General features: G+C 32.6%; 1 protein-coding gene across 4 annotated transcripts in view; it reads left to right on the forward strand.

The window, feature by feature from the left end:
• Positions 1–20,074, forward strand: part of LOC125073712 (ankyrin-2-like) — a 69,563-nt gene that overhangs the window by 29,467 nt on the left and 20,022 nt on the right. For all 4 annotated transcript variants that reach the window (XM_047684692.1, XM_047684693.1, XM_047684696.1 and 1 more), the window contains exons 4-35: positions 775–891; positions 975–1,130; positions 1,674–1,839; positions 2,488–2,648; positions 3,896–4,065; positions 4,533–4,639; positions 4,729–4,889; positions 5,746–5,949; positions 6,202–6,300; positions 6,432–6,569; positions 6,653–6,799; positions 6,913–7,056; positions 7,572–7,693; positions 7,953–8,046; positions 8,292–8,463; positions 8,727–8,879; positions 9,240–9,360; positions 9,592–9,612; positions 9,867–9,986; positions 10,236–10,340; positions 10,634–10,794; positions 11,281–11,406; positions 11,794–11,882; positions 15,106–15,313; positions 17,502–17,661; positions 17,832–17,997; positions 18,173–18,385; positions 18,466–18,596; positions 18,989–19,158; positions 19,310–19,450; positions 19,597–19,776; positions 19,859–20,022. In XM_047684692.1, the coding sequence (XP_047540648.1) occupies positions 775–891; positions 975–1,130; positions 1,674–1,839; positions 2,488–2,648; positions 3,896–4,065; positions 4,533–4,639; positions 4,729–4,889; positions 5,746–5,949; positions 6,202–6,300; positions 6,432–6,569; positions 6,653–6,799; positions 6,913–7,056; positions 7,572–7,693; positions 7,953–8,046; positions 8,292–8,463; positions 8,727–8,879; positions 9,240–9,360; positions 9,592–9,612; positions 9,867–9,986; positions 10,236–10,340; positions 10,634–10,794; positions 11,281–11,406; positions 11,794–11,882; positions 15,106–15,313; positions 17,502–17,661; positions 17,832–17,997; positions 18,173–18,385; positions 18,466–18,596; positions 18,989–19,158; positions 19,310–19,450; positions 19,597–19,776; positions 19,859–20,022 (4,587 nt within the window). The remainder of the gene's footprint in view (positions 1–774; positions 892–974; positions 1,131–1,673; positions 1,840–2,487; positions 2,649–3,895; positions 4,066–4,532; positions 4,640–4,728; positions 4,890–5,745; positions 5,950–6,201; positions 6,301–6,431; positions 6,570–6,652; positions 6,800–6,912; positions 7,057–7,571; positions 7,694–7,952; positions 8,047–8,291; positions 8,464–8,726; positions 8,880–9,239; positions 9,361–9,591; positions 9,613–9,866; positions 9,987–10,235; positions 10,341–10,633; positions 10,795–11,280; positions 11,407–11,793; positions 11,883–15,105; positions 15,314–17,501; positions 17,662–17,831; positions 17,998–18,172; positions 18,386–18,465; positions 18,597–18,988; positions 19,159–19,309; positions 19,451–19,596; positions 19,777–19,858; positions 20,023–20,074) is intronic.

Below are 20,074 nucleotides of genomic sequence, written 5' to 3' on the forward strand. Positions count from 1 at the left end.
TTTAGTAAAGCGTCGCAGCGAATGAATCTACTTTACGTTCTGGTCTAACTTACGTTCATTAATCGTAAATGAACTCATCGGGTTCTATTAGTTTATCACAACTTACATTTTTATTATATTTCATCTCTGACTTTTAATTATTGAATTAAAATAAACATATAAAATTAATTCATATTTAATGCATTATTGATAAAAATAACTTCCAAGACGATCAAATGTTCTCAGTCGATTCGTTATCAATCTTTAGCGAATGAATTAATGCATTTCTTCAACAGCCAACAAATCCTGTCCGAATATAAATTTATTAATAATTCAAAAACAGGGTCGTTGACCCCAATCTTTCAGGGCCGACTCGACATAAATCATAACGAATGCGGTTTATGACGAACACTTCCTTTCATAGCTTTTTTATGTTCAATGATACAAAGAAATAAATGTGTGGTATACCTTAAATATTAAATAAACGTAGGATAGCTAAAAATATATAGAGGGTAGCTATATCAACCCTATATATCTTAGTCCATTTCTAATTTAAGTATACACACATTTGTCTTACAATTTGCTGATAAACTCATTTTTTGTTAAAAATTTCATCCAAATAGATCATTAAGAGAAATTTATTTCTGACTTTATATTAAATAAATATCAATACTTGACAAACGTTGTCCTGATTATATATATATATATATATATATATATATATATATATATATAAATACATAGTAAATAAATAAAAGGTTTTGGAACTAATTACGTTATAATTGTTTGTTTTAGGTCAACATTCAATCCCAGAATGGCTTCACGCCCTTGTACATGGCAGCTCAGGAGAACCACGATGGAGTTGTCAAGTTTCTTCTCTCAAACGGAGCTAATCAAAGCTTGGCTACCGAGGTATGTATAAAGGGTTTCAAATCTTTGAATATTTTACCTTTTAGAACCAATCTGCAAGTGACTTATTTCTATATGTTCTATAGGACGGTTTCACGCCTCTCGCTGTGGCCATGCAACAAGGTCACGAGAAGGTTGTCGCGGTTCTTTTAGAAGCTGACACTCGAGGCAGGGTCCGCTTGCCCGCCCTGCACATTGCTGCTAAGAAAGATGATGTGAAAGCTGCTAACTTATTACTGGAGGTAATGTTATATAATTTGTGGTTGAATTATTAAAGACTCCGTCTTTACTAATATTATAAAAGCTCTGTCGGTTAAACTTTACCGCCCAAACCGAATTCGATATTTGGTAAGTAAGCTTGAACCCTAAGCAAGGACATAGGCTACCAACTCCTAAAACGCGAGCGAAATCTCAGGAGACAACTAGAATCACATTATCATTATTGAAAATTTTAGTTAAATATTTATGTCTATTTGCCAGCTTCGATTCTTTTTTTAAACTTTTGCATAATTTTTTAAAAGTATGCAATGTTCGTCAGTTGCTACTATACAAAAAAAAAAAAAACATTTGATAAACATATAAGAACATGTACCTATGTTAAATTATACCAATTATGTTTAATCGATTTTTCCTATTAATTAATTATATTATCAATAATCCATTTGTAATATAATCTTGTCATAGTACAAAAATAACTAGCGACAATATGAATATTATGTTAATAAAATATACTTTATAAGCGGCTAGAAGTTTATTCTTTTTTTTTAAAAAAAAATTATTCTCAGAATGAACATAACCCCGATGTGACATCAAAGTCCGGCTTCACTCCGCTTCACATCGCAGCACACTATGGCAACGAGTCGGTTGCTCGATTGCTATTGGCTAAAGGTGCTGACGTCAATTGCGCCGCCAAACATAACATTTGCCCTCTACACGTTGCTGCTAAATGGGGTAGGTTAAAATACAGTATAGCCTATTCCAATCAAATAGATAAAAGAAAAATCTACCAACCATACCAACCAACAGTTCTTCAGAAGTGAATTTTAACTGATGATTTTGTTTTAACCCGCGACAAGCACCTCTTAATTAAATTTAGAGGTGCTTAATTGTATTTATAATTCATTTCGTGGTCGGCGGTGAGGGAAAACATCGTGAGAAAACCTGCAGGTGTTGGATGAGAGTCATCAACACGTCACAAGTCTTTTGAATACACAAATGCAAATCAGCCAATCAAAGAAAAGGAAAATATCTTTATCAAAACAAAATGAATATAAACATTATATTTATACAAAATATAAATTAAATTAAAATTAACTACCTTTTCGTTCCTGGTTAAAATTTCATACATTGCATATAAATTTATCGAGTTTATCAAACAAGAAATTATCTGTTACAAACTGGAATTTAAAGAAATTGTAATTTTATTTTTTATCTCTTTCCATTCTTATTGAAATAAGAGAATTGGGCATAAGAGAGTACACTTGTGTTTGCACACACACACGCTTGCATTACGTGTAATGTTTCATACGAATTTGGCTAGTAATGAGTGAAGAACAAAATTCGTTCAGAATATTTTCATTAGTTCTTTCTTTTATTTAGGTAAAGAGAATATGGTTGCTCTTCTCTGCGATAGTGGAGCTAATGTAGAGGCTCGGACCAGGGACGGTCTCACTCCTTTGCACTGCGCAGCGCGTTCTGGACACGAGCGTGTGGTTGAAGCTTTACTGGATAGAGGTGCTCCGATTACTAGTAAAAGCAAGGTTAGTATAAGTTTTTGTACAGGTGTTAATGGTCCGTACGGATATTAATGACAATATCTCTGGGTGGTGGTGACCACTTCCTGGCCACTTACCTATATTGTGAATTCTTACTTACGTAGATGATTACTTTGTAATTAAAATATTTGAAAAGAATAACAACTGAGTTTCTTGCCGGTTCTTCACGTTAAAATCTACTTTCCGAACAGGTTGTATATATTTAATCCTATACTGCAATAACACAACAATTCAAAAGTATATTTTTATTGATATTTTTGGAATTTGTTTCAAAATGTAATGTTTTTAAAAAGTTTGGTAAATCTATTAAAATTTTGTTGTCCGTTATATTTTATAAAATAACAAAGTACAAGTACATATATCGTTACAAGGCGAAATTATAAATTAATACTATATCGTGAATTACGGACGATGTAATGGAAACTGTCAATTCTGACAGAGTGATGAATTTATGTACAAACTAAATAAATGTAAAGCATAATTCTTGCTGATAAATTAGAACGATCTCTCTTCATTGCTACAAGACGTTTTAAACAAAACGCGAGAAAACCAAAAACACGATTTGTAAAAGACGACGCGCCGTGCTAAAATATATCAACATTATGATGACGTATTCGATCGTAAGGACGCTTATAGCAATAATGTTTGATGAAAAAAAAACAAATGAATATCGTTGACTATAATAATAATTTTAAGGCAGTAGCAAAATGATGTATCACCATAATAAATAAGTCGGCTGTCAATATTTCACGAGTGAGATACGAAAAAGATTCTTACCGATTCACACTGCAGGGCTAATGAAAGTTATTGGCTTTTTCTGAAATCGATAAGGAGAACGTCATGATTGACTGCTCGCCAAAATTCCATGATGGCTTAGTGGGTAGATTCATTGATTTAACGAAAACAAATCAGATTTATAGTTTTAGGTTTATTCGTTTAAAGGAAAACTTATTATTATATTACAATTGTTAGGCTTCCACTTTCTATTGAGGAATATTCGGTATGTATTGGGAAGACTTGTCATCACGCAGAAGAGCGTCGAAACTTTCCGAAATATTTAGGGGATCCTTTGAGAAATTACAAAACGTTAACTAATGTTAACGAGAAATCGAAATAGCTGTTAATTCGAATAATCTCTCTCTATGTAGGAGTAAATATCCAAGGTTTTGTATGTGTGTACTACATGTGTAATATATATAATACCATAGGTAAATATTACATTGCATTTTTAGAATGGCCTCGCACCCCTCCATATGGCAGCCCAAGGAGATCATTCCGAAGCCGCTCGGGTGTTGCTCTCGCGTAGAGCCCCCGTTGATGACGTCACCGTGGACTACTTAACCGCCCTTCACGTGGCTGCTCATTGTGGACACGCTAAAGTGGCTAAATTGCTCTTGGATAGGTAAGGTTCATTAGCCATAAGTAAATATTACTTTTAAAGGTAAATTAGCACACGAAAACTGTTGTACTAATTTGAACATTTTTTAAACGTTCATACATTGTCTCTTAATTACAAACACACACATACACACATGCAAATTCTTATTTAATAATAATCCATATAAGACAAATGCAACTGTAATCAAAAGGGTAGATAAAATAAGTGGTAAGAACTTTTGAATATATTTTAAAACAGTAAAGAAAAGTTTACAAGAATTATCCCGATGAATTTCTGTCGTCGGTTCTCAGGACAGATTATTTTCATTTCTGAATCAGTAGTAGATTTTCTTAAACAACCAATAAATAAGTTTAATGCTTAGTGACGTTAATAGAACAATGATTCTTGAGCTTCATTTCATGGGAATATTTAACGAGTTCTGTCAGTCTATAGTTTCTTTTTACCATTCAAAAAACAATTATCTGTACCAGAAATGCTGATGCTAACGCACGTGCCTTGAATGGCTTCACACCGCTTCACATCGCCTGCAAGAAGAATAGGATCAAGGTTGTGGAACTACTCCTGAAATATGGAGCAAGTAAGTTCTTGGCTATTATGGAAATAATTTCTGCAAATCATAATTTGTAAATTCAAAGCTAATATTAATTGTAACAATTGTTTAATTAGGTATCCAAGCAACAACAGAGTCTGGGTTGACTCCACTTCACGTTGCCTCCTTTATGGGTTGCATGAATATCGTGATATATCTGCTGCAGCATGAGGCCAACCCTGACGTGCCAACTGTTAGAGGAGAGACTCCCTTGCACTTAGCTGCTAGAGCTAATCAGGTAAAAAATTCAATCATATATGTACATATTTTCAAAGGTAATTATTTTATAAGAATTCGTGAAATGAGCCGATTACGGGTTCAAATCCAGGAAACCACCACTGAGTATTCATGGTAATACGTCTTCGTAATCCTTTGCACGGTGGTTAATTGTGTGTGTAAACTGTATTCAACTATACCCTTGAAGCCCCAAATAGTTTCCTAAACAGGAGAGAATTTATTTGCCCCAAAGTGGGACATTACATCACAATTTAATAACAACTATATTTTGTATGAGAAGAAACTTTAAATTTCAAAATTCAAAATTATTTTTGCTAAAATTTGGAACGAATACTTTAATGAGAGATCACTCGATAAGGGGATTTGGTATAAGACAATTCAATCCAAGCCTCCTCGGATACTGTGGTTTATAAATAGTTAATATTAATAGAAGTAAGTTAGTTATAGCATTCAGACTACGATCTGGACACATTCCATTAGGCAAGTGAGCATCTAATGAGGAAAAGTGACACTCCCAACTGTGAAGTATGTGGTGTAGTAGAAGATGTCTCACACTTGTTATCGGCATGTGTCCGTAACCACAGTTTGAGAGAAACACTAAAATATGAACTAAATTTAAATTTATTTAATATTGGTGCTTTTAATTATATCCTTAGTAACCCTACGAGCATTTCAGCAATTAAAATCTATGAATTTGTTAGTGATTCTCTCAAAATGATTTATTCATACTTGTTGAACTAATTTTGACTTAATTTAGCGTGTAACGATGGGGCCGACATATAGGCTGCCTATAAAGGCAACTTAAAAATACTAGAATAAAAAAAAAGAAACTTTAAAATTTTAAACTTTATATACAGACGGACATCATAAGAATTTTGCTTCGTAACGGCGCAGCGGTTGAAGCAAAAGCCAGGGAACGACAGACACCGCTGCACATTGCTTCTAGACTCGGAAATGTTGATATTGCTGTATTATTGCTGCAACATGGCGCTGACGTCCGTGCGATGACTGCTGATCATTATAACGCGCTACACATTGCTGCTAAACAGCATAATCATGACGTGAGTGATTTAAAAATTCTAATATTCATACTTAATACAATTACCAAGTTACTAAAATAAGACACATTTTTGATTGAATTAAAATTGAATTCATTTCCATAAAGGCATGTATTGTAAGGCATACATAATTACATATTTTTATTATATTACTAAACACATAAACAACACATTAAGAATGCCCATCACAACTCTGCTAGGGTGGAAAACTAAACTTTCTGTATAATTTTCCAAAAATTCCGAATTGATCCACAGGTTGCAGCTGCTCTTATCGAGCACAATGCTCCCTTGACTGCAACTACTAAAAAAGGGTTTACGGCACTTCATCTCGCTGCTAAATACGGAAATCTTAAGGTAAAAAAATTAAATTTAATATAATTAAATTTCTACTGGGAAGCAACTAAGAATCAATTGAATATTTAAAGTTATAATATCAATTGTAACAATAGTATCAACTAAAAGAAATAAGTAATATTTATCTCTAGGTGGCGAACTTGCTCCTTGCTCACGGAGCATCACCAGACCAAGCCGGTAAAAATGGCATGACTCCACTTCACATCGCTGCTCAGTACGATCAGCAAGCAGTCGCCAATACATTACTCGAAAAAGGAGCTGACGCTAAGGTAATGTCTAAATTACATGAATGACTTAAATAATTTAACAATTTCATGTCATATTATATAACTAACTCTAAGTCTTTGTTTAGGCAATCGCGAAAAATGGACATACTCCATTACATATAGCAGCTCGGAAGAACCAGATGGAAACAGCAGCTACCTTATTGGAATATGGGGCGCTGACTAACGCTGAGTCGAAGGCTGGTTTCACGCCTTTGCATTTGGCAGCTCAACAGGTCAGTGGCATTTGCACAAAATGCTATACTACGTTAAATTGATCAATCAAATTTGTGGTACACTCTTGGTATAGAATTTACAGTACTTCTGACCTATTGTTTTCGGTTTCCAGGGTCATACAGAAATGTGCTCCCTGCTTTTGGAACATGGAGCAGAAGTAGACCAACAAGCTAAGAATGGTCTCGCAGCTCTACACCTCGCCGCTCAGGAGGATCGCGTTCCAGTAGCTCAGCTCTTGGTGAAGAATGGTGCTGAGGTGACTGTTGAAATTCATTTTGATTTTCATAAGAATTAGATTTTAAATGAAAAACTTCTAAGTAAAGTTAATTAAAAATTATAGAAATAATAAGAGAATTCCATATTGTCTTCCAAAGAAAAATCTAATTTATTTTAATTTATTTAGAAATAATGACACTTGGTAAAGATATAATTTGACTATGATAATTAAGTAGAATTAGGCATTAATTTACTTTAAAGATTGCAAGATAATCTTTTTATGTTGTTACCCTAATTTGGCCCTCATGTAACCCCCCTTGTTTGGCCTAATTTAAATATTAAATAATCTTTTGTTATGACTTCTGAGTTAATTTCAAGCGTAATTGAGTAATGCCTACAAAAATTAATAAAATAATATTTTGAGTAAAAAGTTTCAATATAAATGCAATTAAAACAGTACTTGATTAAACTAAATACATCCAAAATACTTTGTTTAAAACTGGAACTCCTAGATGTAATGTATATTTAGACTAACGCAAGCCGTTTATTGTTCAGGTGGATATTTGCACTAAGGGCGGTTACACACCACTCCACATCGCGAGTCACTATGGTCAGGCCAACATGGTGAGGTACTTGCTGGAAAACGGTGCGTCTGTGAAGGCACAGACAACTCACGGGTAATATAACCTAATTCACTAATTTCTACATTCGAAACCAGCTCATTCTCATCCTTTTAATATTGTAAGCTATTTAAAGAAACTATCATAATAATTAGGATGTTTTCTTTTTTGGATTTATTATGTTATCGTCAAAATAATTAAGGGTACTAATACCATTCCATGCCAACATCACACATTTAAAACATTATTATTATTACAGATATGAGCTTAACTGTATTTTACCTTTGAATTGAAATCTATTCTTGTGGCTCACCAGATATACTGCATTGCACCACGCAGCTCAACAAGGACATATCAACATTGTCAATATTCTTCTGGAACACAAAGCAGATGCTAATGCCACAACTATTGTAAGTCTACTGAGCTAAATTTACTGTTAGACTTTATGCTCTTATAATATACCAAAGTAATACTAATCCTTAAGACATTTGCAAAATATTCACCGTTCATTATATATTTTCTATAAATCATAAATTTAAAAAAATGTTGCCATTTGTTTATAGAATCAATTTTCAGAATAAATCTATCCAACTTAATTATAAATCAGTATTGGGAAAACTATCCTTTATTAAACTAAACTAAATTATTATTTCAGAATGGCCAAACACCCCTGGATATAGCCTCAAAACTGGGCTACGTTACGGTAATGGAGACCCTCAAGGAGGTATCAGAACCCTCACTCGCTCCGGCTTCGCAAGACAAATATAAAGTCGTGGCCCCTGAAACTATGTTGGAAACCTTTATGTCGGATTCGGAAGAAGAAGGAGGTGAGTAATGTGGCAATAATACTGCGGAAAGATTTGGATAATTTGTCTTATGCGTGAAATAGATATCTTATCATTAAAACGAGAAAAAAAAATAATTGATATTTACTATTTTAATTCGTTTATATTATGTGGACCAATACATTTTCTATTTACATGGATTTCAAAAAATAATTCTTCAACGGTATGGGACGTCATTTCACATAACTGACAAATCATATAGTACAAAATTATGGCAAATAAATTGTAAGATGATGATTTTTTAGGTGAAGATGCTATCCTCAATGATCAGCCATACCGATACCTGACAGCAGATGATATGAAGTCTTTAGGAGACGATTCCCTTCCCATTGATGTGACGAAGGACGAAAGAACTGAATCAGCAATGAGCCACAAAAATATTATGGAGATTTCCCAAGGTATGATAAAGATTGTAATTTATAATGTAATCATTATACACATATTTCATTTGATAATGACTTGAACTTCGAACGATTCCTTTGAAGAATTAGTATAAATAAATTAACAAAGATTTACTTTGGTAATATCCAAGATGGATAAAAAACCAGAGGGTTTGAACAGGAAAGTTTTAACCAAAAACTGCGAGTTAATTTCATTACAAATTTGATCCTTATTTGTGTGTATTTTATCTCGCGGTCAGTGAAGGAAAACATCAGGTATCTTTATGTGTTGTATGACAATCTGTTACATTTCTTTCCACCACGGCGATTAGTGTGAGCAAGCCTTTGCCTCAAAACTGGTAATTTTTCGTTTAACAGGATCAGTGAACGGCATACCATATCAACCTCAACAAGAAGTGGTCGTCAAAAGCATCAGCCGTTACAGCACCACTCAAGCCCCTGAGGGTTATTGCTACAATGTTGACCCAACCCAGCCCAAGTCAGTAATCAAAGATCTTACTTGTATAAAAATAATTATTTTCAGTATTTTGAAAACAGCTTAAAAGATTTTAACTATATTTTTTTTAATTCTGAATATAGGTAAAAAGAGGTAGGTAATATTTTTGTACAAAGTATTTTAAATACTGAAAGTATTATAACGTACTTATTTCAGATTGATAATAATTATACATTGATTGTTGCACATGCGATTCTGGATTATGGCCAACAGGAAAAAACTTCAATGGAAAAAGTGAGTCACTATTTTAGTATTTTCACGACAAGCGTAATTATTAACGAGTGAGTAATCTGAGTATTCAAGACAATTAAAATTTATAAAAATATATGACTGTCTGCAATACTGTCATGTGTTTTAATGTCACAAATTTACTTCTATGTTTTATAATTATAATAACATACTCAACATGAATATAATTGGTTTCATTTTTGTATTTGTTTGGGTAATGTCTTAATTTCATAAACAAAACATGTAATAATTCCCACCAGTTTCCTGGTGTCGTTCCTGGTGGACGCGCGGGGCGGCGCGCTGCGCGGGTGTCGCGGCGGCGGCGTGCGCGTCATCGTCCCGCCGCTGTCTGCTCAGCAGCCTACGAGGATTACTTGCAGGTTAGTCTGGTTACTATTTTCCGTCAACGCAATAACTTACAAACCTGGTTCGTATGACTTTAACGGTTAATGTAAGACCGATACTAACAATCAGGTCTATTAAATGAAGTCTATAATATTACTCAAATGCTGCGCGGTGGAATTGATTACCAGTCTGCAGAATGAGGGCGCAAAAAATATTGCTGTACAACTACCTAACCAAGAACTCCGAGACCCCGTAACAAATATTCTTAATACAAATTGTTCCAGATACTTGAAACCGTCTCGAATTAATCACATGCCCCCACTTATGGAAGGTGAGGCTCTCGCTTCCCGTGTGCTGGAGATGGGTCCCGTGTCGGCAAAATTCTTGGGGTAAAATTGGAAAATATCTTAATAAAAGTTTACTAATTTATTTATATTTTACACACATGTAATAATAAAAATACACTTTGCTTGACTTTGACGTCATATATATTTGATTATATATCTACCCATTATACGACCATATTATATTTGGTGTCATATTATTTCATTATCAATGAAAGAAGCGTTAATGTTAAGTGAACATACCTATTTTGAGTATTTAACACAATTGTATTTCGAAATAAATATATTAAAAGGCTAGTTTGCCAAGAATTTACTAACAGAGACATTACTTTTGACAGACCGGTTATCCTAGAAGTACCTCATTACGCGTCTCTAAGGGGCAAAGAACGCGAGATTGTTATCCTCCGGTCTGATAATGGCACCAGCTGGAGAGAGCATAACGCTGATGCAACTGATGATGTCGTCCAGGATATTTTACACGAGACCCTGGAGATTGAAGGTAGTATTCGTACAATTAATCATAAGTTTGTATTGGTTAAAAAACACACGAACAAGGTACCATTTGAATAGAAAATAATTATAAAAAATAAAAACATATTTTTGGAAAAATAATCTCACAAAAAGATATATTTAGGAGTTCGAAGCAAAAATTATTAAAAAAAAAAAAACAATTATCTTACACTTTATTAAATAATTACAAAATTAAACATAAATACAAACTCATGTACCCATGTACCCATTTAATTACATAACACCAATCGGCTATACAAACAAAACTACTTTTAGTTACCGTTCTGTACCAAGTCAACGAGCAGAAGGCACCTTAGCCGGACGTACGCCGCCTTTTAAAGTCTTTTTCTTAATAATAAAAATGAGTTTGCTAAATATATATTTAACAAAATATAACCTTTGCCAAACTACCGAATTTGTTGCCAATGAGCTTTTTAGTTATAACAGCTATAACAATGATCATAATCTTTATCAGAAACAAATGACGAAGAAAAAGGCTGGGACGCACCTCGCGTCACGCGCATCCTCACACACGACTTTCCACAATACTTCGCGGTGATATCCCGCATCCGGCAAGAAGTGCATGCCATAGGACCTGAAGGTAATGAATTCAAAATTTTAACTGGAATTTATATTTTAATGTGTCGAAATTATAAATTTGTTAAAGGATGAAGTTATCGTCATAATAATAAAGAGTATAATTAATAAATATATCAGAAAATATTTCGAACCATCTTTATAAGTAAAAATATTGACGTAAAATTAATAATAATAATTAAACCTTATAAAGATAAGTATCAAAAGATTTAAATTAAGTTAAATACAAGTGTAAACCTTCTAATTTATATTTTATTAGTTGTGAAGAGTAAATATTGTTTGGTTCTTGAATATCTTTCCCGTTAACAATAAATTCATCTAACTAAAATTAGATTTGTGTAATTTAGAGTCAGTAATATTGACTTAACATGGCTTTTTTATTTTTCATTAGGTGGCATGGTCTCTAGCTCCGTCGTTCCTCAAGTCCAGGCCGTATTTCCTCAAGGAGCCCTCACTAAGAAGATCAAAGTGGGCCTCCAGGTAAACCTTTTCAAACCACGTAAAGGTGTTAAGGATATGAATTTAAAAAAGATAACCGTTAACAACGTGTCAAAGAAGAAACGTTTCTCCTTAATTTGGTAGTGTTATAATTATAATTATATAGATTTATTCATAAGATAATAATAATAAAGATCAGTATTTTTCACAGTGATGTCGTATACAATAATAATGAATTTCGACGAAGTCGGTATATAAACAAAGCTTATGAATTGTAACGAAGTAAATTAGATAAGTTTATTTTAAGCCATAATTATGTAATAACATTAAAGCCTTATACGATTTTACAGTAAAATTATAATTAGACCAATCTCTGAATTTTTAATCTTTGATTTAGACTTAACGGGTAATTTTAATATTATCTTAAGTTCGTTAAAGTCGATGCAACCTATAATTTTATTTAGAATCAGAACAGATGTGAAAGCGATTTTAGGCGAAATTGGCTTTAAAATTAATGTAGAGATTCTAAGTAAAAATTTGTAACCAAGTCGGTTTCGAATACTGATTTGATATACGCTTAAAATTTTCATATGTCACATATATAGGCTTTAACGTTATTATAAATTTTATTATAATAATAAATTATGAAGAAATGGATTCCTTGTCTACCACGAATCACAGGTTTGCTTCGATAGACGATTTTCCCAATATTTCTAAGGAAATGGATAGATACTCTTGCAGAATTAAAAGATCAATTAATCTGATTATGATGGATTGATTGTCCAACGTTAGAACTGGCGGTATTTATCTGTTAGCTTAAGTTCGACGACCTTACAAACAAGTGTGGTCCAGTTTGCAAGTTAGGAAGCCTACAAAATTGAGGGTTATTTATAAATATACCTTATACTTTTTATTTGAAAGTCTGCATTTGTTTGAAATTGACAAAAGACGATCAAGAAACAAAAATTAGTGTTCGAAATTCGAAAAGTGGATTTCAGTTTTCATTCTGGACAATCAATTTATATACGTAACGTATCAAAACTATGTCAGCTAGAGATCCAGTAATTAATATACTTCCATGTTGAGAAGGAATTCCTTAGTATGTAATCTCAATTGGTTTGAAAGACGTAAAGTCTGTGTAGTTGATGTTGTGTGCACTTCATTGCCAAAATTGTGTTCTCTATATTAACGAATCAAAATGCCATTAAACCTACAGAAGTACAAATGCCGATGCCAAATTTTTTTTATATACATTTAGTTTTTGACACTCTTAAGAGAAAATAGTTCAGTTTATTTATTGTTTTATATAAGACAGACGAATATTTACATCAATACTATATAATAATTGTAGGAAATAAATTTTCGTAGTACTATTTTGCTAGTTTAGATGTGCGGGATTGTTTGTCCCTAGGAATAGTATAAATAAGCGTTGATTCTATTCTTGACATAAACAACAAACTTTAAATAAACAGTAACATAAATTATTTAAAAACACAAAACAGCCGGAAAAAATTGACTTAGAGGAAAAGAAAAAAATTAAACTTTAGAAGAAGAAATCGTAGGAATCTAATATTTAGTTAATGGTCCCTACCATTAAGTAAATATTAGAGCTTTGTGCTAGCCCTTTTGTGTAGGTACCACCCACTCATCAGATATTCTACCGCCAATAAGCAGTACCCAGCATTGTTGTGTTCCGATTTGAAGGGTGAGTGAGCCAGTGTAACTATAGGCACAAGGGACATGTCATCTTAGTTCCCAAGGTTGGTGACGCGTTGTAGATGTAAGGAATGGAAAATTAACCATTATATTTCTTGACCATCATATGGCTTTGTGGTAAAATATTTTTCTAATTTAAGATTTATATTTGTAAGGCGTTTCAGTTGCCTTAGGAATAGCGAATAATTATGCAAATGACCATTATTAAAGTAACAGCACAGTTATAAATAAATATAAAAAAGTATGATTATTTCTTTGCTATTTGTCAAGAATGGAATCTTCGTAAGCTCATTTCAAGGTAATTTTATCAATAACAAATTTGAATATTCAATATATTTCAGTATCTCTTTTAATATTAGATAAAAGAATGTAGATTTTTTACGTTCATACTATAATAAGGACTTTTAAAAAGTATTTCATGATATACCGTTACCACATATCGTTACCAAAAAGTTACCACCGTAAGTTAAGTAAGAGCGTTACTCCTTAAAATAATGTTATACCCAATAAATTTAGTAGTCACTTAAAACATGTAGATGAAAAAATAAATAAAAAAATTAAAGTCAATACTTTGTTTTCAATTTAAATAAGCGTTGTTGAATATGATATGAAATCACTTGATACTCACACTGCGTGTCTGATGATGAACTAATGCGTTCGTTGTTCTCCTGTTGGTCTTTAGGTTTAATTAGCATGTAATTGTTGACATAAGTATGAATGTAGATTATATAAGATTTGTTACATAAGATCTCGATTTGAATATGAGATTATAAAACAAAAGACGGATGAAGGTCATGGAACATTATAGGGAAGCATCGAAAGCAAATACGAATTCTTGGTAGTGTGTTTAGTAATTAAAGCGTCAGCATCAGCGTATTCAAAAGAGAAGAGTCGTTTTGCTCTGTCAGAACTTTGCATTCGTTTTTGACCTTGTATTCGCTTTTTTGCGTCACGATAATGTTCCGAACACGGTATCAGCCTTTTGTCTTATAATCGATGTTTTGAATATTTATTATATATATATATAGAATAATATAATATTTTGTGTGCTCAATTTAATGGAGTGACGTTATTTAGGCGTAGGTGTAATTTTAAGGAATTGCTAAATTTATTGGGTAATGTCTGTTTTACGCTTAAGTTATTTTAAAAAATGTTATGCGATTTTGAACTTTATTTCCTAAAGACCAAACGTGAGATATGCATGATTTATTTTGTTTGCAAGCTTTATGAATAATGTTTTTTGCATTTTGATTTTAATACGCATGTGTGAGAAATATCAATTAAATGTTGTTTATGGTTTCTGTGCTTTTCCCTGTGGTTTCATATATTCATTATCGCTTATTTATTGCACCATTTATTCACCTTTTTTCTGTTATTAAACACCATTTCAAATTGTGAGCTTTAAATGTATGATGAAAAAAAAAACGCCAATTTATGGGTGAGTGAGTTTTTCTTACATTTCTTTGTCGGTATATCGATCGTTTGGTCTTTAGCTACAGTTATTTTTTATACTTTTAAACAACAATTTTCATGGATATCAATTTCACAGGCACAGATAATTGATTCGGAACTGACTGCGAAGCTACTAGGCCGTGGTGTCGCGGTATCACCAGTAGTCACGGTTGAACCTAGACGAAGAAAATTCCATAAAGCCATAACCCTCAGCATGCCAGCTCCTCGTCCCCACACCCAGGGGATGACGAACCAGTACAGCACATCATCAGCCCCAACCCTTAGACTCCTTTGTTCCATATCAGGTAAGATTATGATATTTTCGCTTATTATGTTACCCCGATTATTAGTTAATGGAAACGGACATTCTAGAATTTTTCGTTGATAATAATTTTAATCACATTGAAAAACTAACTTACAAAAAGTTTCCAATAACCAATATAGTTTTGTGACGTGTTGCAATGGAGTATGGCTTATTCGATTAGCTAAATAAAATTTAAATTATCCATACAAAAGCTTCGCCACTATTAAGGTAAGTAAGGCTATTGGAATACGCTCAGTAATAACAGTGCTTAGAATTATCTCAACCAATATTCCATTACAACACAATGTTGGAGTAGAAAATATTAGACAATTCATAAAAATACGTTATATGTAAACTGGCTAGTTAAATTTACATGAGATCAGTAGATAGTACATAACATTACGTAAACTTCCATAGTTTTAATAACTTCAAAGTCATAGAACAGTTGGTTAGTTAATTAATCATAGCTCTTCTTTCGCATCAATGATTCAAGTACAAGACGTAGTATGATAATTAATATTTTATTAGATAAAAATATTATCCCAAAATTCTAGACAAAGGGATAAGCATGTTGATCGAAGAATCTATTTAGTTAATAGCTTTATTTTTCTATTTAACTCTACAAATATATAACAAAAGTAACATTCATATTAGGCAGGGTTACATTAGTTTAATACATATATCATTATCAAATGGCGCTTATAGCAAATACACAGAGCAGCTAAAGGGACATGTCCCTATGTGTGCGTTTTGTGCGTGTCTACATTGTCTTTGTTCTCGTGTGTTTGTGTGTGTTGCACGCTCACCGTGTACGGCGTTAAATAAAACGCTGCCCGTCTTATCAACGCGCATCAACAGGGGTATTTCGCAAAAGATCTCTCGAAGGTAAAAAAATAACTAGACTTTACAAATAACAATAAAAATAAAATACGTCGGTTAATTTTCACGTTACGTTATTATAATTTGTCCTTTGAATTTTTTGACTTTCTATCATCCATTAATCACGATGTCATCGTCTATACAATGATATGTTAGATATAGCGTATAGACGTTGATATTAATTTTAATTTTCCCTTTGTCACTTTGAATGCTTTTCCATTTCTTGGCTTTACATACATTCTACCTCTTTGCACGGGCTGGAAGTTTTTGCTTTCTTATATCACTTACAATGTATCATATACAATGAATCTTGGGATAACGACAATATGCACTGTTGTTAATATATAAAATATCACCGAATAACAGTATAGTGGAATTTATTGTTCAGGTTTAATAGTAATTTCGTACACGGCACATTTTGAGAAGTCAGCACAAATGAAACGGTTTTATCAATAAGTATGATAAGAATCATTCCATCCCGGAACCGTACACCATCCCACATTTCATACAACCGCGTCAGTGTTCCCAATGTTATATTTATTTGCTTCAACTGATCAAATTATTTTCCAAAACGGCCTATCAGTTTCATTTACTTTTTCATCTATTCTATTGTTTTTGTCACGTTTATTTTTCACCTCACTCTTCAGGATATTCTTTTTATTTAATTTTTCCGTTATTTTCAGTGATTGTCCTTCGAGAGATCTGTTTTTCGCAAAATCAGACCAAAATTTGTAGAATTCGTCAATCAATTGAACATTGTATCATTGTTTTTTAAATACAGCACTATGCTTAAGTAATTAATAAATTTTATAAAGAGTGTCACATTTTAAATCACTTTTTCATTAAATTAAGTCCAACACGGTAGGTTATATTTATTATTTCCTATAGTATGTTGTCCTGCTTGGTGTGTGTTTGCTATAGGCCGTTTTGGAACCATTTTGTTTTGTTTTTTTATTGTTTATTAACCTTTCTTATCCAAGTTACCTTGTTACATTGCTAACAAATAAAACTGTACAAGTAATTCAATTGAAAATATATTTTTATTACATTTTTGTTTTCTTTCAGTACATTTTCCTAACATGTTTATATTAGTTAGTAGAAATGTAAAAATGGAGCGATGTAACGTAAAAAATATATCTAGTTTTAAATGCTTATTGCATGCAATACTAAGTGGATTAAGTAAAAATTTATATGGCAGCTGAAAATGGCGTTGTAACAGCTACTGCCTTCGTAGCTTGATATCGAAAATGTAATGATTTATAATAAATGCTTCCCTTTCAACTATTTCATTCATCATGTCTTTTGAACAGGAGGAACTAATCGAGCTCACTGGGAAGACGTTACGGAAAATACTCCGTTGACTTTTGTCAACGATTGTGTTTCGTTCACTACAACTGTTTCGGCTCGCTACTGGCTCATCGATTGTCGACATGTGGAGGACGCAACAAAAATGGCTACAGAATTATACAGGTATAAATATTCAGCAGAGTCGTACGTACTAAAAAACCGAATAAGGTTTAATTATATTGTATTAGATATCTTTTTACCTCAGATTTCAAAAACATTTATTGTAATAACCTAGTTTTGTAAGATATATATTAAAGGAAGGAAATTATATCGTTGTTCTATACTTTTTGTAGGGAAGCTATCCATGTGCCATTTATGGCACGTATTGTGGTTTACGCAAAGCGTACTGATGAGTGTCAAGCTCAATTACGTATGTTCTGTGTGACTGATGACAAAGAAGATAAGGCCTTGGAAAGGATCGAACGGTTCATACAAGTAGCTAAGAGTCGTGATGTCGAGGTGAGATTCAGTAGAGATGACAGACTGGTAATTTTTAAGATTATGTTGAACTAAATTTTGCAAGAAAACTAAAGTTAATTTTGGTATTTATTTATGTTTTACGAATATATATATTATTAATATATATATTAATTGTTTTTTTCCCAATCAACTGTATTGTTATTAATCTATATAGGTCCATGAGGGAAAACCTGTTTATCTAGAGTTTGGTGGAAATCTAGTACCAGTGGCCAAATCTGGCGAACAGTTATCGATACCTTTCCGAGCTTTCCGCGAGAACAGAGTTGCTTTCCCAGTGATGATAAAAACTCAAGACTTAGAGCCGATGTGCCGATGCCAATTCATGAGAGATCCTAAAGTTCCCAAGGGTGAACCTTCACCCACACCGGTAAATATTTATCTACAACATATTGTGAACTATTGACTGAAATATTCTTACTATTCTCATCTATTGTTTTCGTTTTTAAGATTGCCGTACTAAATATAATGGTACCAGACGATTTATTGGTAGAAAGAACATCTCCAATACCAGCGGATATGGTGCCGCGACGAACCGAAGAACAGGAATTAATTTGGCGACAACGGCTTAGTGATCCAAGGTAAAATACATTAATTGATTTGAGGGCAAATTTTCTTTTAATAAGAAAATGTTCTTTGCAATATTCAATGACATATTGAAGACCTACCAGTAAATATAGGACAGTAAGTAAATAAACAGATGGTATGTAAGTGTATCCACTGCGCAAGGTTAAAAATAAATGTAAAGGCAAGGTTACTCGTAATAAGATTGGTCGATACTGTAATAGGATTAACCCGATTTTACTCATCGGCTCGGAATTCTAGACTGAAGTAAGTCCTGAATGAGTAGAACACAATTAAGCTGTGTTATTCTATTCTAGTGCTTGTCTGTGACAACAGACATGCAAAATAAAATTTTAATATTACCTAATAATCTTGATATTACATAAATTTGATAATATTGTGGTTTTAGATTGGAAGATATTTGTATTTTACTCGGTAAAGATTGGGTGGCTTTGGCTTATGAATTAGGAGTGAGTGTCGCAACTGTAAACCAGATACAAGCGAAGCGAATAACTGCAGCTGAGCAAGCTCAGTTGATGTTAAAACTTTGGAAGACTCAATCTGGAACTAAGGCACAAGGTATTTTGTTATTTTGTTTTTATTTCATAAGTTAAACTAAAACATACACTTATATTTGTAATTATTTTTAATTGTAATAAAATTAAGGCTTAATTTTTTTGGTGAAATGGTATTGATTTTAATTTTGAAAACAATATCACATATATTTTAGATAATTCATTGGAACTTGCACTATGTCGTATCGGAAGGGACGATATTATTGCTCCACAATCGGAAATGACAAATGAAAGGCGTATTCAAAGAAATATATACCAAGAGAGACAAGAATCAGAGGAGATCGAAGCGTACAAAGGTAAAAGTAGAATATTTATTAATTTGTGCATGTATAATTATAACAATCCATTGAAATCAGCGCGATGTAAATAGATTCCATAAAAACATGAAGATAAATAAAATAGATAAAAATATTAAAATTATATAATTTCATGATATCTTTAGCTGAAGAGGACAATAAGCTCAAAGAGAATATTTATGATGATAATGAATTTGAAGAACGTACGCGTACAGAAGACCTAGACCAAGACGAAGCCAAATATTCTCCAGAAGAAAAATCAGTGTTAGAAAAAAGCGAAATGGATAGAACTCCTACACCGAGTGAAGAAAGTGAAGAAGATGAGGGTGCGTATTTAATATTATAGGTCAAATAATATATATTATTTTGCTTGACTTATCAATAATATATGTTTGGTGGAAATCATAGACGTAAAACGCAGCGTAGCTGAAAGGAAGGAGCAAATTACTAAGAAACTCAGTTGCAGTAAAATTCCTTCATCGAAACAGAAAAAAGAGTTACGTGAAGAGATAATAGAGATAAAGACTCAAATAAAGCCTGACATAAAGAAATTTCAAGATATTGAACAACAGGTACAACAATTCTGCCATGTATGAAAATATTTTTTAATTTTTTTTCTAAATA

This window comes from Vanessa atalanta, chromosome 25, assembly GCF_905147765.1.
Source record: "Vanessa atalanta chromosome 25, ilVanAtal1.2, whole genome shotgun sequence".
Taxonomy (NCBI): domain Eukaryota; kingdom Metazoa; phylum Arthropoda; class Insecta; order Lepidoptera; family Nymphalidae; genus Vanessa; species Vanessa atalanta.